At 43.7% G+C, this 21155-nt stretch overlaps 4 protein-coding genes across 4 annotated transcripts; 2 read left to right on the top strand and 2 right to left on the bottom strand.

Moving 5' to 3' along the window:
• Positions 1-462: 462 nt before the first annotated feature.
• atad3 (ATPase family AAA domain containing 3) lies at positions 463-7083 on the bottom strand. The gene is made up of 16 exons (XM_071520737.1): positions 6800-7083; positions 6179-6255; positions 5632-5733; positions 5435-5494; positions 5282-5351; positions 5017-5182; positions 4263-4332; positions 3532-3687; positions 3331-3387; positions 3074-3199; positions 2840-2964; positions 2625-2676; positions 2419-2489; positions 2113-2280; positions 1430-1538; positions 463-1250 (listed from the first exon to the last, which is right to left on the bottom strand). Exons 1-16 carry the CDS (start codon positions 6996-6998, stop codon positions 789-791), a joined length of 2070 nt encoding a protein of 689 aa, XP_071376838.1. The 5' UTR covers positions 6999-7083; the 3' UTR covers positions 463-788.
• Positions 7084-7591: 508 nt separating this feature from the next.
• On the bottom strand, positions 7592-10591 carry mrpl20 (mitochondrial ribosomal protein L20). The gene is made up of 4 exons (XM_071520761.1): positions 10379-10591; positions 9981-10091; positions 8954-9031; positions 7592-8797 (listed from the first exon to the last, which is right to left on the bottom strand). The coding sequence occupies exons 1-4, from the start codon at positions 10463-10465 to the stop codon at positions 8624-8626; spliced, it is 450 nt and encodes a 149-aa protein (XP_071376862.1). The 5' UTR covers positions 10466-10591; the 3' UTR covers positions 7592-8623.
• A 449-nt stretch (positions 10592-11040) lies between these two features.
• Positions 11041-15225, top strand: sdhb (succinate dehydrogenase complex, subunit B, iron sulfur (Ip)). Its single transcript, XM_071520738.1, has 8 exons — positions 11041-11151; positions 12232-12365; positions 12969-13054; positions 13290-13426; positions 13918-14034; positions 14137-14238; positions 14365-14487; positions 14668-15225. The coding sequence occupies exons 1-8, from the start codon at positions 11080-11082 to the stop codon at positions 14746-14748; spliced, it is 852 nt and encodes a 283-aa protein (XP_071376839.1). The 5' UTR covers positions 11041-11079; the 3' UTR covers positions 14749-15225.
• A 2788-nt stretch (positions 15226-18013) lies between these two features.
• On the top strand, positions 18014-21073 carry mfap2 (microfibril associated protein 2). Its single transcript, XM_071520760.1, has 8 exons — positions 18014-18071; positions 18203-18249; positions 18688-18712; positions 18854-18935; positions 19071-19105; positions 19204-19291; positions 19989-20062; positions 20165-21073. Exons 1-8 carry the CDS (start codon positions 18041-18043, stop codon positions 20266-20268), a joined length of 486 nt encoding a protein of 161 aa, XP_071376861.1. The 5' UTR covers positions 18014-18040; the 3' UTR covers positions 20269-21073.
• Positions 21074-21155: the final 82 nt, after the last annotated feature.

Raw genomic sequence — 21155 nt, 5'->3', positions numbered from 1 at the left:
TGAAATCCCAAGTGGATTCCCATAGGAAATGGTCTCTAGGGAGCGGATCGCTGCCTCATCCAATCTTGACCCCTCCTCTTCTGCCGCACCTTCACCATTATGCATTGTGCTTGTCCTATGCTCTCTGCCTCTCAGAGCCATATATATTATTAACGCTTGACACCGGATTTAACCACAGTGAGTGTCACTGCCAGGATCGGTCACTGTAAATACATCATCTTTTCTTTAGCTTATTCTATAAGATTTTTTTTTCTACAAATATTGCACATGCCAAGTTTTTGTGTGACAGCACGAGCGCATAATAAATATACATTTCCACTTTAGAGACTAAAATGTAGCTTTCCAAGAAACGTGATTTCAATTTGTGTCTGATTAGCCAATTCTAGCTACAGCTTCTGTATTGTCATATAGCAATTATGATTTACCACAAAAATCAAGTTTGTAAGAAACATTGGAGCTTTTACTGTATATAAAACACAGACATCCATTTAATCATTTCAACAGCGAATTCCCACTCTGCACGACATTTATATAATTACAGACATATGGTTTCCATGTAAAGTACACTTTTACAATCTTTACATATAATATATTAGAATGATCAAACTCCAGTCTCAGGCGTCATTTGTGTTATGAAATGTTAACATTTTTCTCCCCCATCCCCCCTCCTGTCATAAAGACAGAGTCAGACTTGTGGACATACACTGACAGACACTACTAAGAAAAAGGGGGCAGCACGCTGTAACCTTTTTTTAATCCAGGCAGCCCCACCGATTAAACCCTAAAACTCAAACTGGGGTTCCATCCTTTGGAGGAGAAGGTACAGTCTTGCCCTCCTTTTCCGCCCCACCCTCACTGGGAGTGGAGGCAGCAGGTTGGGCTGTTGTCTCAGCTTCTACTTTGACAGCATCTTCACACACCAGCTCTTCTTCTGGGATGGCACTTTTGCCCTCTGCTGATGGCTCGATGTCTGAAGGAGGTGGTGTACTTTCACCTTCTTCCTTTGCATTTATCTCAAGGACCGGAGCGATCACCTCCTGAGCCTGGGGAGCCTCACTGAGGGGCAGAGTAAAGCCCATCTTGCTCCCTGCGGCCCCAGCTTGCGGAGGTGGAGTGCTCTTGCCTTCCGCCTCTGCCCCCTCTCCATGCAGCCAGTCCATCTTCTGAAGATGCTGCTTGACAGCGTCATCAACCCGAGCATCAATCATAGCCTCAGTCAGGACCCCATCTTCAGAGGAATATGCTGCCGCCTACAAGAACGTGAAACACAGCACACATGGTCCACACATTCAATTACTTAATGAAAATGATGTAGCATTTTGATATACAGCATCATGTAATTAAGATTTACACATTAGCTTCCTTTATAAATACAAGAATTCTACATATGACGATATATGATGATCCATGGCGGATGCAGGGGTCGTACCTGCCAGGCCACGCCCAGTTTGGAGATCTCTCTGCCTGACATGCCTTCTGTGCGCTTTGCAATATCAGAGCACTTCTGACCGTAGTCAAACTGTGCCAGCTTCATCCTCCTGCAGAAAGGTGCACACAAACACAACAGGGAACACAGAGACGACACAGTGAGGGGGCGAACAAAGTGAATGCAGATTTGTTAGTCTGGACACCAATTTATCTGACTTTGTTATTAGAATGTTCTGCTTCTGCAGCTCAGCTCATTGCCTTCTGCCCTGTACGTGTGTCACCCCCCACCTATCAGCCTCCAACACCCATCTGACTCCTTTGTAATTAATGCCTCAGCATGGCTGGCTGGGCTCCACATGCCCAGCAGGCTGTTTCTGGGCCTCCACCTCAAAGGGCCTGGATCTAATCCTGATCCTGGCACAGCCCTTCAGCCAAGGATCACACTGTCAAACCTCAAAAGTCTCCTGAAAAAATCACTCAGAATTAATATCTCTAAATCTGGGTTGGTAGATGTGTGCATGCTGTGTGTGTTTGCTGGTTTGCGCACACACACACACACACACACTTATCTTTTAAATTGTCAAAGTGAAACTAATTACTTGTTTCAATATGCATCTCAGTGTGCAGTGACTTGGATTAGTGCCCTATTTTAACAGCTGTACTGCTGTGTGGTGTTGTACTCACTGCCTCCCTCCAGTGGCGGGCTCCAGCACGTATCTGTCAAAGTACAGTCGCACCAGCCTCTCCCTCTCCTCAGGACCCGGCAGAGCAAAGTTCACAATTTCATCTATACGGTCATTTATGGCCCAGTCAAACTGCTCCGGCTGGTTGCTGGCCAGCACCATCATAAACCTGCGGGAAATGACCAGAAATCAAGCTGCTTAGAGTCGGAGTTGGAGAGTAGCTAGTGTGGTACACACAAGTGAAAATGTTATAAGTAGTGCGTACACATTTAAGGTTCATGTTGGAGTGCAGAATGTAAATATTTACTTGTTGCTCTGTTCTCCAGTGCGATACAAAAATGCGTTCAAAGTGGCTCTAAGGTCTTCACTAATCTTCTCCTAAAAAACAAAGAGAATGCAGATTGCACATGATGTAATTAACTGGAATAAAGGAAAATGTAGAGTGAATTTTGGAAGTGTTAATAAGGGAGGAAACTGCAAGGGCTCTGGCTAATGAAATACACAAAGACTTACAGTGGATCTCTTGCGAAGGAATGCATCAGCTTCATCAACAAACAGCAGCAGTCTGTGACAGGAGAGAGACAAGATAACTGAAGTGCTGATACGGTTATTACTTTATGACTGTTGATACTATAACTGATGAGGACGGTATTGCTATTTCTATGCACATGATCTTAATTTCCATGTCAGTAACATAAAGTATGGTTTGATTATGAATCTTAGCGTACCCGCGACGACTTGTGTTGGCCCAGTCGAAAACTTTGTGCATGGCAGTCACACCATCCCGGCCCATGGGTGCCACATCACCCCCTGTCATAATTGCGTAGTCCATCCCAGAATGCATTGCCAGCTTCTGCTCAATGCAAAGAGAAATACCTCACAATTAGGCAAAGCATCACTTCCTATGTATCCCAGTTGACATCATTCATCTTTCTGACACTGATCTAAATCTTGGGGTGTACCTTGGCGAACAGAGTTTTCCCCGTGCCTGGAGGGCCGTACATGAGAATGTTCCTGTACAGGCCGTGGTTCTGCCTGGTGTTTCTGGTTGCTATGGCAATGTCACGCACACGCTCTTCCAGGGTAGGCTAAGTGGACAGAAAAAAAAGCATCTGTTGTAGGTGGGTACAAAATGAACAATAAAATGTATAGAACGTATTTGTTGCACCTTTCCAATATGTGGTGTAAAGACTCACTAGCTTTAAATGCTGCCACTTACACTGAGCACAACTCCCTCAAGGGCATCCTGAGGTTTGCTCTTCAGCCGTTTGGTCATCTAAGTGGATGAGGAGAAAGGACAGGGGAGGAGATATCAGATAAAAAAAAAATGGGTGCAATGGGTCAATAAAACATCTATGTTTACGTTCACTGGAGCAACATAGTGTTAACTAGGAACCAAAGCCAGTTCCCAAGTAGCTACCTTGATGGGATGCTTGATTGCCTCTCCCACAGTGATGCGGGACGTCTCCCTGACCAACGACGGCTTCCCAAGCCGAGCCTCAATGTAGCGTCCTGCCACCGCTGTTGCGTTCCGGGCTGTATACACTCCCACAGCTAAAAGGGTCAGTCCTGCCACCTGGTGATGTGATGGAACAATTACACAACATTCAAAAATGCAACACAATATTGGTCATTGCAAAGAGCCCATAATAATAAAGGGGAATAACTCTCAATTTCACCATTTATACTACACTCAAGTATTGCCCACATCTAGAGTGCAAAATTTTAAATGAAAATTCAAGGTTACCAATGTGTCTGTTAACAACTATGTTATACTAGCAAATGGAAATATGGATAATAAGATAAAATAAAACTTAACTTAGAATGGAGTGAATCTAATTACAGACAACTGAATGGCTTAAATAAATGTGAATGGGAGGTGTCTGGTGCATTTGTGGTTTCACATAATATTTGTGTAGGCTTTCACACCTAAATAACTATTTTATAGTAGTAAATAATGATTTTATAGTAGTGATTACTTCATTAGGACCAGAAAATTCTTCTGGGTGCTCAGACTTTTCTTCAGTGAAATTCAGTGTAAGCACCCCTGTAAGCACCCCTGTAAGCACCCCTGTAAGCACCCCTGTAAGCACTTATTATCTTGCATACTCATACACATAAAGTGATTGTGGAGGGAAACAAAGGTCTCACCGTTGCTGTGACTTTGTCCCAGTCTGACACAAAGGCCCTGAATCCCTCTCCAAACACAGCACCTGCTGTCCTGAAAGCAAATGCACATTTACAGTCAGCATGCCTTCTGGGTGTTGACAGTAGATAAGAATGGCGTGACGTGTCAAATGGGCCACGCCCACAAAGTGCGGTGCAAGTGGTATTCCCCGAGGAGTCATGCTAGCATTTTGAGACTTCAAGAAAAAAACATTTTATGATATTGCTGTTGTTTGACAACCATGAAACAGTAACGACATATTATTTACACCATATGCATTTCACATAAATTATTAGAACACAGAAAAAGCAACCACAGAAAATGTTGAGTTATTGTTTTGCCCATAGAAAATTTAGAGTTTCGCACTTGTACCGTACTTTGTAGGCGTGGCCTTTATGCCGCATCATCACCACTCTTATCTATGTGCAGCGCTATTCTCTACATCACCCGATTACTTGACATACAAAACTGACTATTTCTATACGATGCACTGGTGTGCTGGTGCCCGCGTTTGTTTAGTATGCTTCTATGTTATGTGGTCTTACATACTTACTGTGTAATTATACATGTAATCCAGTCTGGTTGCTACCATGTGTACAATGTTTTTAGATACAGATGAGTAAATATACCATTCTCTAAAGATGATGTTAGTGCCAACTGCCAAGATGATTTTGGGACACTCTAATCATCCATAGAAATACTATACTGCAACAAGACTCATGAGTCGGTGCGTCTTACTTTATAGACTCCAGGACAGTCTGCCTGTGTTCTGCTGCCTTCAGACGGATCTGCTCGCGGATTATGTCGGCGTTCTCTCTCTCCACGCGGCCCCGAGCTTTAGACTCCGCCTCGATGCGTAGGAGCTCATTCTTGTGCCTCAACTCCATCTCATGTTCTATCGTTGCTAAAGACACCAGGACACAAGACAAGTACATAAAACTCCACTCCACAGTATCAGTCGGTCACTTCCACAGAGATTCTGTCAGTCGTGCTAAGTCCGTACCTTTCCTCATGGCCTCCTGTTTCTGTACTGACTCCTCCTGTTTGCGGAGGTTATCCTCATTCAGGGCTTGCTGTACGAAAAAGAAAATTGTCAGATTTGTCCTACACTTTAATCAAAAACGTTTTACATTCAATCTCCAGGAGATGACCTCACCTGTTGCCTAAGTTGGTCCTCATATCGCTGTCTGGCCAGCTTGTCTTGGTACTGAGCTCTCTGTGATCGGACAGAAAAATCATCTTTTTTTTCACTTCAGAATACTAAAAAAGAGAAGCTGAAGTGATCCTGCATGTATTGCAGCATTTTCTACTTTCTACTGTTATAAGTAAACCCTCATGATGTTCTGCTCTCACCGCTTGATGCTGCTTGGTCTCCTCGTTCAGAGTTTTCCTCCGCTCCTCGGCCTGGATTCGTACCTGGTCACCTTTGAGCTGTTCCACTGCTGCCTCGTACTCCTGTCATGTGACACAAAGGAGTAGCATCACAAGGAGTGCCAAAAGCCTGTTAGATCAAAGCACTACACATATGAACATTGTGTATATGCATTGTGTCCCCATCAATGACTCAACCATTTTACAACCAAAGATACATAAATATGTACACATTAGGCCATCTTATTAGGCTTTACTTCAGGAACACCAATCTGAAACCATTTTTGTTTACAGATTTCATTTAATAGTCTGTATAACTGCATACGTCTATGTTATTAGCGGGTGGGTAACAGGAGGGAGAGTGAATCACTTGATTCCTACATATTCTCTAGTTGATGTAACTGAATAGTAGCAAAATTAACTTCATTCGCAGAGAGAACCACTAGAAGGTCGAATGTACACCAGATCAAAAGAGGGAAGCATCACTTCCATAGGAATCTGTGGAGCGAAGGTTCAGTTTCTGCTGTACCTTCATTTTGCTCTGGTGCTCCATCTGAACAGTCTGCTCCTGCATGCGAGCCAAATCCAGAGCTTCTTTGGCATGTCCTGGATTGAGATGAGAGGAGAGAGACAACACACAACTCACAGGTGAGGCAGGTCTAACACTCTATCAGATGAACATCACTATACCACATCATCCAGTGTCAGGCTAGCTAACATGATAGTGAGCTGGCAATCTTTAAAAAAAGAAAGCAATATACAAATGGTGAATGCTTGCATGTATTTGGCACAGGTTGAATGTGGGTGATGCAAGCCTGACAGCAAACTGATGACCTTTGAACCCATCCCCTTGGATGAAGGTGAGTGAGTGCAGCACAGCGTCACTCTCATAGCCAACCAATAGGTTTATGATGCCAAACAATGTATTAATGCTGCCTGCCCGTGCGGGCCAGGTGAGCTAAGATGCTGCATGAGTATCACTGAGGCGAGCAGCACCATGAACCAGTGAGGGTGGCACCTGCTTCTCCTGGCTGATGTGTAGCATGACTTTACACAGGTCAGTAATGTGGAAAAAAGGCATGCAATCTAATCAGGAGGAAGGCTCGGCTCCGGTGGCACTGCAGAACCATCTGCCATCCTGAACACTTACGGGACTTGTCGAGCTCCTTGGCCGCATTGGCCGCTCGCTCCAGCCCGGTGGGATCGAAGTTGCTCCATTTGTCCTTGGGTTTATCTCCGCCGCCGCCGGAGCCGCCGGAGCCACCAGCCGGCGGAGGTGGTGGAGGCGGAACCGGGAGACCAGGGGGAGCTTCAGGCTGCCCCTTGTTCAGGCCAAACAGCCAGGACATTTTCCACAGAATAGATTATACACTGTTTAGCTGGGCCGGTCTGGAGCGTGAGGCTCTGCCTGCTGCCGATCTGTCACTTCACTTCCTCCACACGAGTGTCACGCCGCAACCTTTTGCGCAAGTGCAGAAGAGAGAACATAATTCCCTGAATAACAGCAACTCCGATTGGTTAGCAGCAAGTACGTCGTCTTTTCATTGGTAGTCTCAGTGGCTGTCTCCGGTAGAGGTCATTCAGTTAACCCCGCCCACAAACCATACGGTGGCCGCGGAGGACTAATATAGTGAAACGCGCAAGAAAGGACAATGATTTTGCTCTAGTTGCATCATGCTGCATCTGGTTTAGTAACTCACATTTCTAACTTGTCATTGCTGTGATGTCTCTTCTATTGTATCTCTGTACAGCATCTAACAAGGAGCATCAGCTGAGCTCGGTCAAGACAGGACCATTAGAGAAACATCACTATTGAACCTGAAAGCTACAAATAGTTTAGAGTAAAATAACTTCCTAAAATACAATATCCTTGAAATTGCTCATGACATTATCATTAAATGGAGTCAAGACAAAAAACATTTAAATATACCAAAATGTTTAATGAACCAAAACATTTAATGAACACAACTTTACCAGAAGACTAGGTAAAATACATATATTTACACAGAGACAAAAGGCATTACAAAGTGAAGTTGAGACACTTCTTGCTCCCTCCCACCCGTAAAAACTCACAATCCAGAAGCATCATATCATACCTTAACAAATGGATGCATATGGTATACAGAGGTAGGATTATGGCAATTAACAATCACATCCTCTAACATAATTTTGAGGGGACTTTGCTGAGGAGCATTGAGCTGGTAACACTGCAGCAGGGAATCTGGCATTGATGAGGGAGATGTTGCACTGAAATCAGTGGAAGGGGCATGAGCAGGTCTGTCTATGGACCCGCAATCACTCTGGTGTTTAGTGTCAGTTGCCATCTTGGATTATGGCGATGTGCAGGCGATGTGCATGCGATGACTTATCAGAACATACAATACATTTCTAACATAACATTAGGCTCTCAATCACTTCTAAAGCTACAATGTCATTGCATATTCTCGGACCTGACCTGGGCTTTTCTGGAAGAAGTCCAACAAGTTACGACAGTGTTAACGAAGCCAGCAGCGTGAAATGCCAAGTGGAAAAAAAACACCCAGGGGCACCAGATCACTTCAGTCAATGGTCTCACCTTAGTGTCCGTGAAGGAAAATTCAGGATTGTGACATTCTTTTTTCACAAATATAATACATTTGGACAGCACTAACCCAGCATGGGTGCAGGCTAGCACAGTGAGTAGGGAGACTGTCCTTCAAGCCCCTGTGACAGTAAGCATCTGCCCAGCTGGAGTGCAGTGTCCTTGAACAAGACACTGCAGGGGGCAGGGGGGGGCGGGGCAAGTGACAAGGAGACTTCATCCTTTGAGGATCAACACAGTATCATAAAAGTCAACTAAATACACACTGAACTCCAGTGATTTTTCTGAAGAATTTGCTAAGAAGAAGCATCTACTGTGTGCACATCTCCACAATCCAAGAGCAAACTGTCTATACAACACAGTAATTGTGAGTCCATAACTACAGCAGGTCCATTACTGTAGCAGAACAACACGTGAGAAGACACCAGCAGGCTCTTTGCCGTCACCCAGCGCTGCACGGAAACCTTCCTCTTGCCGAGCCTGTGCCAGCTTCGCAAGCGCGAGGAATGACCGAGGTTCTGTGATGGCAAGATCACTGAGGATCCGACGATTGACTTGAACGCTGCTCTATATGGGGAGAAAAGAGGAACTGTGAGATACAGGTAGCGTGAAATAAAGCCTAAGGAGTCTTCAACTGTATAAAGAGAGTAGAGAGACTTAGTACAATATTCAGCACTGTTAACTGGAAAAAAAAGGTGGATAAAGAGGTGAAAGACTACTAACCTTTATCAGGTTGTGCATAAGGGCAGGATACTTCATGCCGTGCTCTCGTGATGCTGCTGCAATACGTGAGATCCAGAGCTGAAGAAATAGACCACAACAAACGATGAACACCCAAGAAATTACTTACCGTGATTAGTGACAGATTATCAATTAAAATTTGCAATATTAGACCCTTGTGCTCCACATCCCATTTCTAGAAACCTGAGATTGCATGATGCCAGGATGAAAGGTTAATTTTGTTCTCTAGAATAAGGGGTACCTAGCAAGACTCTGATTAGAAGAATAATTGACTTGAATAGTGAGCGGCACACCACACTGTCAGCTATCTAGCAGCATGTTGATGTGCTCAGATGAAACAGCGTCAGAACAGCGCCCCTGAAGCTGGTAGGGATCCAGCTGTTTCGCTGAGAGACACTTTGGCAGGGTGGATGTTGCCGTCACCGAAGCTTAAAACTGGGTCATCTGGTTAAAGGCGGTCTGCCTACTTGCTACGCTGCCCTGTGTAGCAAATATAAAAACGTAGTGGTTTATTGTGGCACCTGACTACATTACAGGCAAGGTGTGGCTGGAAGAGAGGAACAGTTAATAACACAGCCTGATGAGAAGTGCCACAAGGTGACTTTGGGAATCTACAGCAGTCGCTGCTGCAACTAATGGGGCTTGGTGGGATGTGGTGTCCAATCCATGACATTCCCAAAGATTCCCTCACGAAACACATGATTCTGAACCATTCCGCATTAAGTCAAAGATTGGATTTATTAAAATGAGGGAGAATACTAGGACATTTCAAGTAAGGGAACAGTGAGGTCATCTGGTATATGCACTCATTTTGAATCCATTTCCCCCCCCCAGATATTACTGAACTGAATTACTGAGAGAGCCTCATGATGAAAAGGAGCCACCCTGCATCCAGCTCCATCCTCAGGTTCTCACCCAGACCAGCATCATCATATTTAGGGCCGAAGAGGACGTTAACGTTAAACCCCCACGTACACTTATCAACAATTTGTTACAGACCCAATCTTACCGTTCGCATGTTACGTTTCTTGAGCTTCCGAGCTTTGGTGGCGTAGACGAAAGCCCTCCGCACCGCCCGCACAGCCAAACCGTAGCATCGGTTCTTTCTGCCTCTGAAATGCTGTGGGAGAATGACTACCGGTTACTGTCATCATCAGGCTAGTTACATTAGATTAAGATGATGGGTCATCTCTCTAACCGGATCGAGCATGTAGGGCATCTCTAACGAGCAGGAGAATGAGTACACAAGCGTACACATGATCTATTATAATTAACAATTCAAAGTTATCACAAGATTAGCCAATATTTCATGATAATTACACTTGATGATGGAGACAGCACACCACTTTGACAGTAGGATGGCTATAGCGTTCGCCCTTCTGGTCCAGGAACTAGTCCGAGCCTTACCCGTGCATGTCTGAGAAGTTCTTGAACCTTCCAGTATCTGTCGGGTCCGCGGTTTCGTATCCAACACGACAACGTCAGAAATACCATTTTTTGTTTTCGGTCAACTTGGCCACAGGCTCTTTTTCGGAATATGAAACGCTGGATTAGGTGACCTTAATCCAGCTCCAACTGTATGTGTGTGTGTGGTGTGTCAGTGTGTGAGTTCAATTTTGCACGCCGCCTGACTGACATAGCGGCGCACTGAGTATGTTCGATTTATACACCGGGGCATTTTTGAGTGGCGTGCCATACTCCGCCCGGGCTTGCTGGCATAACACACCTAAGAAAGAGTCCGACTGGTTATTGAATCAAACTCAACCATTGTAACTGCAGTGCTTTACGAATGCTGTTGGGTTTGTTTGGTTTGAGTTACATTACATTGGTTTACCTACTCTTTAGAAAGGAGCAGATCTGTTTCATCGCAGGTGCGTGACCCTTACCCTGGAGAACATGTGGGAAATACACAGCCGAAAATAGTTTTTTTAAATGGTCACATTCAAGTCAAATGACTAGGAATGGTTTGCTAATAGACAGTATTTCTTTTGTATCCGATTGTAAAACCGGGAGACGTCGGTCAACAAAATACGCGCTCCCACCAGGGTCGTGACGCAGCTACGGTGGATCCTGGGATAGCAGGAACTGGAGGTCAGAGATACTCCAAAATGTCGGTTGCTGGTCTCTCGTCCTTGAGTCGCTGTGGTGTGTTGGCATTCCGTTCCCCCGCCGGACTGGTGGTATGGTGACATTTATACGAACAAATAAAACGTTTAAACGAACGGTTACTGTTACTGCTTGTTAGGAAGACACGCGCTTATCGCTCAGCTCAGCGGACAGTAAATCCTCTTTTGATAGCAGAAGGCTCTGTCTATGCAGTGGAGTCTGACACTTGCGTTACTTAATGTAAAGGTAGAGGAGGTCCAGGTCACCTGTAAACATAAACCTTAGCCCCTGTCATCTATCGTTACACGGATCCAACACTTTCATTGTATATTTTGTTGTTTAATCTGTAGCTTGTGTTTATTTAAGTAGAAGGTGAAAACCAAAAGCTGTAACACCCACGTGACAGGAAGAGTTACCTAACTTGTAAACATTGGCCACCGGCTACCGGCTGACAAGCTCATTTCAGGTAGTGGGCTGTCTAGCAAAAGTAGAAAACAGCTTGAGACTTTTCTTAAATGTTAAATACAATTATGTCACACAAAACTTTTACTTGATTCAAATATAAACACCATTTAAAATTATCAGCCATGTTGAGCCATGTTCAGTAGTTCACGACATTGTCACAGTGATTGTGTTTGCTGATCCTGTAAGACTTTAATTTATTTATTTGTATCTGCGCAGTTGTATGCTTTATAACTATACTTTTGGTAATGCTTCATTTTATGGGTCCCCAATTTCCTAATATTTTCCTAGAAAGGAACTGTTAATTTCTTGGGGAGTTTATTGGAAAGAACCATGAAATTATGTAGTAGAAAATGTAAGCAGTCTGTTTGGTGGAGTAGATAAGATACTGTCAATTTCTACAAGAGTTTCCTGGAAAGAACTGCAAAACTATAAACTATTTATTGGAATAATAAGCAGTGATAGAGTGGTAATGTAACACTATTGCTAGCTCGAACTCTGTTCAGTCACATACATGGATGGTTTTTAAATCTAAATGATTACTGTCCGCTGAGATTTCATAAGGAACTATTATTATTCTTTTGTAAGTGCATCATGAAGCTATGCAGATGAATGTAGCTTAGCTGCGGTGAGATGGCCTGTTAGGGCAAAAATAGGGAGGAGATTGTGCTGATTGTTGTCCCTCCTGTCAGGCGGTGCGGTATGCCCAAACAGCAGCAGCTCCGGCCGCACAGCCCAGAATAAAGAAGTTCCAGGTGTACCGATGGGACCCAGACACTCCAGGAGACAAGCCCCGCATGCAGACCTATGACATCGACCTCAATGCGTATGTGATACAGACTTTTCCAATTGCAATGAGGAGGATGAGGAAGTGCCGTCATGTGCTGCATGCCATGATGCTAATGTGCCATTAACATAAAGGCTTTTAAACTTATTTCTAAGAGAAGAGTGCCTTGGATTTGCTTTTCTCCTTTGCATTGAGGAGCGCTTGGTCTCAATGAGCATTAACACTCTGACATATTGCTGCTTATCTTGTATAATGTCTGCTGTAAACTATAACCTTTTGCTACACTGATAATAGTTTATACTAGTAATAAAATGGTGATTGTCCTGGTTGGTCATGTTCACTTGCACTGATGGATGCATGGTGATTAGGGTGTTCAAGAAGCAGTGACTGAGCACATGGAAACAGAGAACAGCCTCCAGGTGGATTTAAGGCAGATGGCTCTGACAGCCTGGCACCTTCCCAGTCCTTTTCTCTAACTGGTCCTTTAATTAGCTTGGGAGACTCTCAACTCTCCTCTGTCAACGAGACACTGCAGCCAAAATCGAAAATGCACTTCAGCTATAACAACTGTCAGGGTTTTCCTTTTGGTCAAATAAAAAGCTTACTAGACTTACTGACTGGCTGTGTTCTTCCTTTGAACAGCTGTGGCCCAATGGTTCTTGATGCTCTAATCAAGATCAAGAATGAGATGGACTCCACTCTGACCTTCCGTCGGTCCTGCAGAGAAGGTCAGTAACCGTCATGTGGCTCGTTTACTACTGAGAAATTAAAGAAAACATCAGGCTTGTGTATTTAAAGGAATAGACCAAGGGGTGAGTTTACCAACAGGCCAATCTCTTAAAAACTCCATTTAAGATCTCTACTCAACTTTATTGACATTGATTTGTGGAATCAAATTGTATATGTCAAAGAAATGTCTGTTATTGTACTAGCACTAGAACTACTTTTTATGTGTAAATATAGGTATTTGTGGATCCTGTGCAATGAACATCAATGGGGGCAACACACTTGCCTGTCTCAACAAGATTGACACCAACATCAGCAAGCCAACGAAGATATACCCCCTGCCACACATGTATGTGGTCAAGGATCTGGTCCCTGTGAGTAAGAATATTAATTCCTCCTCACTAATGTATACATTTACCAGCTTTTCCTACCACCTTCCACATTTACCGTAACATATGCATCCATTGTTGCATTAACATCGCTATGAATGGGGATAAAACACTCAAAATGCTGCCATCTGGCTCCTCATTTGGTAAATTTACATGAAATTTGGTGCAAATACAAGTCTTTATGTGGCTATAAGCTATCAGGTAAAATGACACTTTCAATCCAGTTAGCCAAACTTGATACATTTTGTAATATACTTGTAACAGATGTTATGAAATTACCAGATACAGAGATATCAATTTGTAGGATTTGTGGTCCCCCATATGGATCAATTTAAAAAACGTCAGAATAACAATTTTCATATCCATTGTGTTTTTGCCTGTCATCACAGTTTTCAAGGCATTTTACAAAGTGTCATTTTGTCATTTTCTTTGGGGTTGTGCTGGATGGAGTTTTGATTACAGAATTGTGATTACAGGATATGAGTAACTTCTACGCTCAGTACAAGTCCATTGAGCCCTATCTGAAGAAGAAGGACGAGTCAAAAGAGGGGAAGGAACAGTACCTGCAGTCTGTGGAGGACAGACAAAAACTGGTATACCAATATTTGCATTTTGGTGAAAAAACGAACAGGTAACGAGTTTTCCAGTCGTTGCAGTCGTCTGAAAATATCCCTTTTTCCCCCTCTTCCGTGCAGGATGGGCTGTATGAGTGTATCCTGTGCGCCTGCTGCAGCACAAGCTGTCCCAGCTACTGGTGGAATGGAGACAAATACCTTGGGCCCGCTGTCCTTATGCAGGTACGTGTGCGTCTGTATATGTGCAGTTACATGCACATCTGGGACATTTGATCATCTTCTGAATGAGCATTAAAAAATTGCCGTGCAGATGAAGAGTTTCTAGGTTTACATCCTGTTCTCTCCCAGGCTTACCGTTGGATGATCGACTCACGAGACGAGTTTACAGAGGAGCGTCTGTCCAAGCTGCAGGATCCTTTCTCCCTGTACCGCTGTCACACTATCATGAACTGCACCAAGACCTGCCCCAAGGTAACCTGCCAATACAAAAGTACACCACCGCACCACAATCTCTGTATGGCTCTCACATCTCATGCTGCTCTAACAGAATGTGTGCTCTGCAGATGAGGCGTCGTGCTATTCATTCATAGGGTATTTCAAAATTATTCTTATTGTCGTCTCTCTTCATCCTCATGCTTGTCTCCCTTCTAGGGACTGAACCCAGGAAAGGCCATAGCTGAGATTAAGAAGATGATGGCCACTTACAAGGAGAAGAAGGCAGCTGCAGTTTGAAGCCTCAGTTCTACTTCTTTACAACCTTTCCCTCCATCATTAAATTATATATTGATTCAAATGCTTAGTGAGGTCTGATGGGATTGTCAGCTTCAACATCACCACACTCCACAGGCACAGGAGACAGTGAACAGCAATGGAAATGGGTGTGTATGTGTGTATGTGGTTTGGGGACTTTGTGATACGCCAGCGCACAATGTATTTGTATGTATGCAGGAGAGAAAGTGTGTCAGAGTCATAGATATAAAACATAGGTATTTATCACTGACTCAGGTGTGAGTGTGTTTGTGTGTTTGAGAGACATGAGGCAGCATACTATAATAAAAATGAGGCATTCTCCAGTTAATGTCCATTTTTTAGCTTCATGCGTTTCAGTTAAGCAAGTGGCAGACATACAGTGTGTATGATCCCGCAGCTCTTCCACCATCCCACCAACAGCAGTCTTTGTTTTAATGTACAATAAATAGTTGCAATGTCTGCCATTGTTTCATTGGTTATTATGTTTGCTTGTGTGTCTTTCTTCCTCTGCTGTTTTGATCCATGACACTAATCTCACTTCACATCAGTCCTTTCCATGCAAGCTGAGATGTTATGTGCAATACATATCCATAGTGATTAGCAATCAGTGTCCTCTAGATGTCAACCTTGTGCAGACCCTCTGCTCTTCAGTTTATATTAGCTCTAAAAGAGTTGTTTTTTTTGCCTCGAGCCTGTCACAAAGGCAGATATTGTTTAGATGTATATGTCAAGTACACCTTTTTATTTAATAGTGTTTTGCAGGATGTAGACTTTACCTGCTTGCTTACTTGAACTGAAACAATTCAAGAATTGTGGATAACAGCAAAATATGTTAATGCCAAAAGAAACCATGGTTATGGATAAACAGTGGGCCATATGCTTGGTAGGTAGCCTATTATTATTAAAGTTTAATTAGGCCTACCTGATCACATATCACTAAACAGAATCGAACTGACTGGTGTGAAGAACTCCGACAGTCAAAAGAAAATGCTTTGCCATCTGGGACTTTGCTGCTGTATTAGGAGGATGAGGGTCACATGTGAAACGTTTATTTGACTTATGAGTTTAAATTCAGAATTGTGAGAATACAGCCAGTATTGTGAAAATAAAGTCAGAATTGTGAGAATAAACTCAGAATTCAGACTTTTTTTCTCAGAATTCTGAGATTATTCTCAGAACTCAAACATTTCACATAATGGCCCTAATCCTCTTCCGTACTGTATAAGTAGGACAGGTATAGTTGATTTTCTTGTGTGTGCTGGGCTTGTTCATGGTCGGTGCTGGGACCGGGGGCTGGAGGCTGGGACGGGGAGGAGACAGAGATGCGGGGTGGTACAATGTGGCGCTAGGTTATCCAGCACTCCGCGGACGCATGAGATCTGAGGATAGTCGGAGCAAACTGAATCAAAGTTAGGTAAGAACTCCAATTTCTTTTATGTCATCTTGAAATGCAAGATGTTTTGATGTTGATATCAAGTTGTTGGTTTAGTTGGGTGCATCTTTTTTGTATTCAAATGCACTAGTGGTCATTAGATTCAGATTCAGGTTCAGGGAGTTAAGCCGACTTCATTTGAACTCCAGTTGTGCTGAAAGTTATGGAGGAACAAACTCAAAGCACATCTTGTGATTCCTGTTGCATTCTGCCTTGTCATCTTAAAGGACGCGCAGGTCTCAACGACACTATTGTCCCCGATGCGCTGATCTATCGGCATAATGTCTTAATTGAGGCTAATTTTCGTGTAGCCTAATGGTTCTTGAGAATTGACATGTGGTCCTGTGTTTTCACTGGAGAGAAGACTCAGTAATCCAGGAGGAGGGACTTCACTTCGCAGCTCAGCCTGCGGCAATGGCACTACAATGGAGCGAGGTGGCCAACATTAGAAAACAGTCGCGTCCAGCGGGTGGGAGGTCGGTGAGGGCGCAGGGAGAGAGATGGAGAAATTGGATTTCTTTAGTTTGTTGCGTGAAAACAAAAGCCATACTTTTGGGAAATAAGTGACAGCAATGCACCTCCTCCCGTTGTTCCCAAATCCTCCCAGCTTTTTCTTGGTTTGGGGGGTGGGAGGGGGGTCTTAGGGAAGGGGAGGACTGAATGGGGAGAGGGGGGCTAATCGCTCCCAGATGTGTGCTGTGAAAACATATGGTTTCCGATAGCCACTGTGATGCACAAGAAGAATGTCTGAGCGCAGTCACGTGTGTGTGTGTGTGTGTGTGTGTGTGTGTGTGTGTGTGTGTGTGTGTGTGTGTGTGCACAAACACAGTTATTGATACACAGGCAAACCTTGTGCAGACGTGTTTACATCACATAGGCTGTGTACAATGTGGCCTCACAAACATCTACACGCAACCACAGAGAGACTGGGAGAGAATGGCTGAGTTGTCGACCACAAAACTTAATACTGTATGATGTGTAAAAAAATACAAAGCACAAAGATAAAAAAAAAAAGTGTGTGTGGAGTATAGTGCTGTGGAGGAGAAGCATTCATACATACAAGTCTCAAGTCTCACTATGACTTGCTGGATTTCATTGATAACCAAAACTAATCTAATCTAAACGAGAAAGAAAACGAATGGTAATTGTAGAATGGTTTATTACTGAGCGGTGTCTTGAGAACACTGTCAGTTTTCATGTCAGTACGCCCACATGTCATTTTGAGTCAAGGACTCAAACTGAGAAGCCCTTTGCTTGGTCGAGTGAAGGAAGAAAGAAAGAGGGGAGAAGGGAGGGGGAGGGGTTGGAGGAAATGACCAGTGAGGGCGACAGAAGGGAAATGAAAGATGTGGGGAGAGAGAAAGAGAGCGGGAGGGAGGGATATGGGGAGGGGTGGGGTGGGTTAGAGGGGTCCAGCGTTTCTTTTCCTGGAATGCAGCCCCGAGACTGTCTGCTGCAGCGAGCTCTTGCAGTGGGACGGAGCAAAGTAGGAAAACAGAGAGATTGTTAAGGAAGACAGACGTGCCACATTCTTGCTGTCAGAGTTTTCCCTTTCTTCCCTTGACTGTTTGGGGCCAGTGGAGGGGCGGTGGATGAGGGTGAAGGAGGGCAGAGAGAGGGAGGAGAGTGGTGGGAGGGGTTGGAAAAGGTGATGGAGGGCAGAGAGAAATAGTGGAGGGGAAAGGAGAGAAGTGAGTTTAATGTGGGGAAAGAAGACCAAAGGAATATCAAACCTTTTGTGGCACCAAGTACTTTTTTTCCCCTCATATTGCTTTATTTTTCATGTAATACTCTCCTCATCTTCCCTCCAGTGTCAAAGTCAGTCTACCTCCCAGAGTGACCATGAGAGTCCTCCTACTAATCTGCATGCCAGGTAACTCCAGAAAAGTCCAGCTTTCCACTCAAAATCCCCCATGTTCCTTTGTATTTAATACACATACTTGATTTTGCTCAACACCGCCGTTTTGTGACTTTTTTTTTTTTTTTTTACATTCTCATCAACAGTGCTGCTTCTTGCCCAGGCCCAGTACCAGGAACCATTTCCTTTTTGGGTGAGTTCATTAAGGGAATATTGGCTTGAATTGTTCCAGCTCAGCATCAGTTTATATCAGAGCTTTCCACATCTGTTCACTATTTTCTTGTGTCCTCTGATGTGTCACCTAGCCTCGGGGAGTTTTTTCCTTCTCCATTTGTTTACCACACGGATAGGAACTGTTGTCATAGTGTAAATAGTGCTTTGACCATGAAGCATGTTATTATTTGTAAACATCTTGCATATGAAGTCATGCATTAGACCCCGGAGTCCCTTGCAGTCTACTCATTTTCCTCAGTTTTGGCATGCAGGTGGTTCATTTTATATGGTGCTTTGTTATGTGTGTGTGTGGGGGGGGGGGGGGGGGGAGAGAGTTGGAGTGGAGCTGTAGAACTAATTACTTTCACAATGTTCATCTCATGAAACCCAATTTCTTCCTCTTTTTTGCTTCACAGAGGACTATGGACCTGATTATTTCCCAGGTGAGATGTATTTGAGTTTGTAGAAATGTACTCCAAATTTGGTGGTTTACTTTCATATTTAAACACCAATGTATTTGACGAAAAGTATCTCTCTCTTTCTCTCTCTCGCTCACTCCATTTCTCTCTGTTTAGAGAATCCAGACTCTCTTAATGAGAATTCCGAATCTCTTTCTGGAACTTATCAGCAACAGGTTCGACTGGACCCGGCGGTCCGTCCAGAGCAGTCAGGTACATTTACATGTTATATGCTGTATATCTGCTGAATTCTCCTGTGGTCCGATTCACAGCTCTCCCTTGTACAGTATCTATAACTCATTTTTTTTAAACCAGTGTCTACCTTTTTCTGTGTGGGTTTCAGATTGGAGACGGAGCCCACAGAACCGGGCCCTCTTGGTAAGAAAGCTGGGGAGAAGTGGAAAGATGATCCGTTGATTATTTGAGTAAAGAAGTATTTTGCTATATATTTGGCTGTATTATTTGGTGATTTCTAGATTGCAGAGAGGAGCAGTACCCCTGCACCAGACTCTACTCTGTCCACAAGCCATGCAAGCAGTGCCTGAATAGCCTCTGCTTCTACAGGTATGTACAACCTGATGTGACTTGGGTATTTTCAAAAGAATAGCTCATCCCAAAACGAAGCCCTATGTCAGTCGAAACTCCACTGCAGCCCCAATAGTTCCATCTCAGCTTTTCACCAAACTACATCATTTTACAACTCCAAAAAAAAAGCATAAAATGTCCATCAAATTTCTCCAAACAGCTCATGCAGCATAATGTTTTGTAGCCACACGATTGCACTGTGGTTCCAAAAGTCCAGTATTTACCTCATTATCTTTCCTCACTGACATCGTTCTGGCCACCAGGCACACAACTGCTGGCACATTCTACAGCAAAGCAGTCAGTGAGGAAAATAATAGCGATAATGAGGTAAATATTGCACTTTTGGATCCGCATTGCAATAATTTGGCTACAAAACACTTGGACTTTGCTGCATGGGCTGTTTAAAGACATTTGATGGATGTTTTACGTTTTTTTTTTTGGAGCTGTAAAAGAAGGCCCCATTAACGCTAATAGTTTGGGAAAAAGCTGAGAAGGAACTACGGGGGCAAACTCGCTGTGTGTTTGGTGATCCTACCAACTTCAATGGAGTTTGCACTGACATGAGGGTAAGAAGATAATGACTGTATTTTCATTTCGCTGTGAACTATTCCTTTAACGTCATTAGCGCTTAAGTATGTCAGCCTCACCAAGTGACCCCACATTCCTTTCTATTCAGTTTGCGACGAGTGTACGTTATCAACAAGGAGGTGTGTGTAAGGACCGTGTGTGCACATGAAGAACTGCTCAGAGGTGGGTTCAGCAGAGTGTGTGTGTGTGTGTGTGTGTGTGTGTGTGTGTGTGTGTATGTGTATATGCATTTTTAACCCAATCCCCCACCCTCTGTGTGTTTAGCGGACCTGTGCCGTGACCAGTTCTCTCGCTGCGGTGTGGCGGCAGTGACCGGCCAGTGTGGATCACTAGGGAGCAGCTGTGGGAAGAGCTGCGGTGGTTGCTGATTGAAAATGGGAGATCAGGGACGCTACCTGCCCAAATACTGCCGCATTTCAGCCACCCACATCCCAACATCCTCTCCCTTGTCCTCTTCCTCCCAGTCACGCCTCACTTGGCCTCACCTCTGACTCTTCCTATACTACACATTAACTCCTGTGCCAAAACACTTCTGTATCATCAGTTTTTGTTCTACTTTTGTTTCTCCACTTTCTTATCTTTGCCCTTACCCATATATGTCAGACCTGTAGATCATGTGTGTATGGATAAATATACTCAAAGGAACATTGATGATTGTATAATTCACTGGTGCTATAAAATCATCACACTGGTGCTATAAGAAGTAGCTCACTATTAGAGATGCACATAAAACTGCAGAACAGCTTTTTATACTTTTTGGCATATTGTACCATATTAATCTCATCCTTTTATTGTGTGTGTTGTTATTTTACTGTACTTGTGTGTTGAAAAGCAGTCATTGTCATGATCAACTCTACAATGGTGGCCACTGTGCACTGACATCGGACACACAAATAATCAATATATGGTCGTCAATAATCTCATCATTGACTGGGAGGTAAAGATCATGAGACGTGTGAAGAAATAGGTGCTGAGTGACCTCAGTTTATGTACTACTGCCACTTGGATCTGTGCTTAGCAACCAAGCAGCAAGCATATATAGTATATTATATATTCATATTCCAGTGGCAAGAAGTGCTTTGAAAAGGCATCTCACAAATGGCCTCTGTACTACTGCTTTGTAAAACTGTCACTATAAAGACTGAGAAAAAAATAAACTTTTTTTTACTACAACTGTTCAGCGGTGTGATAGATCCAAACATGAAGTCACACACTCATTACTATAATGTAATTTCAGGCTCCAGCATAGTGTGAT

This window comes from Centroberyx affinis, unplaced genomic scaffold, assembly GCF_046629955.1.
Source record: "Centroberyx affinis isolate AG114_WGS23_722 - 3 ecotype Tasmania unplaced genomic scaffold, CSIRO-AGI_Caff_v1 ptg000824l_1, whole genome shotgun sequence".
Classification (NCBI taxonomy): domain Eukaryota; kingdom Metazoa; phylum Chordata; class Actinopteri; order Beryciformes; family Berycidae; genus Centroberyx; species Centroberyx affinis.
The sequence above is the reverse complement of the archived record's forward strand: the minus strand, read 5'-3'. Positions and strand labels throughout refer to the sequence as shown.

Coding starts and splice junctions, on each gene's coding strand:
- mrpl20 (XM_071520761.1), bottom strand. CDS start 10,465: ATGGTATTTCTGACGTTGTCGTGTTGGATACGAAACCGCGGACCCGAC. Junction 9,032..9,980: donor AGAAACGTAACATGCGAACG/GTAAGATTGGGT, acceptor CTATTTCTTCAG/CTCTGGATCTCACGTATTGC. Junction 8,798..8,953: donor TTATGCACAACCTGATAAAG/GTTAGTAGTCTT, acceptor CTCCCCATATAG/AGCAGCGTTCAAGTCAATCG.
- sdhb (XM_071520738.1), top strand. CDS start 11,080: ATGTCGGTTGCTGGTCTCTCGTCCTTGAGTCGCTGTGGTGTGTTGGCA. Junction 12,366..12,968: donor TATGACATCGACCTCAATGC/GTATGTGATACA, acceptor TCCTTTGAACAG/CTGTGGCCCAATGGTTCTTG. Junction 13,427..13,917: donor TGGTCAAGGATCTGGTCCCT/GTGAGTAAGAAT, acceptor TTGTGATTACAG/GATATGAGTAACTTCTACGC.
- mfap2 (XM_071520760.1), top strand. CDS start 18,041: ATGAGAGTCCTCCTACTAATCTGCATGCCAG. Junction 18,936..19,070: donor CCGGCGGTCCGTCCAGAGCA/GTCAGGTACATT, acceptor TGTGGGTTTCAG/ATTGGAGACGGAGCCCACAG. Junction 19,292..19,988: donor AATAGCCTCTGCTTCTACAG/GTATGTACAACC, acceptor CTTTCTATTCAG/TTTGCGACGAGTGTACGTTA.
- atad3 (XM_071520737.1), bottom strand. CDS start 6,998: ATGTCCTGGCTGTTTGGCCTGAACAAGGGGCAGCCTGAAGCTCCCCCT. Junction 3,388..3,531: donor CAATCAAGCATCCCATCAAG/GTAGCTACTTGG, acceptor TCATCCACTTAG/ATGACCAAACGGCTGAAGAG. Junction 1,251..1,429: donor AACTGGGCGTGGCCTGGCAG/GTACGACCCCTG, acceptor ACGTTCTTGTAG/GCGGCAGCATATTCCTCTGA.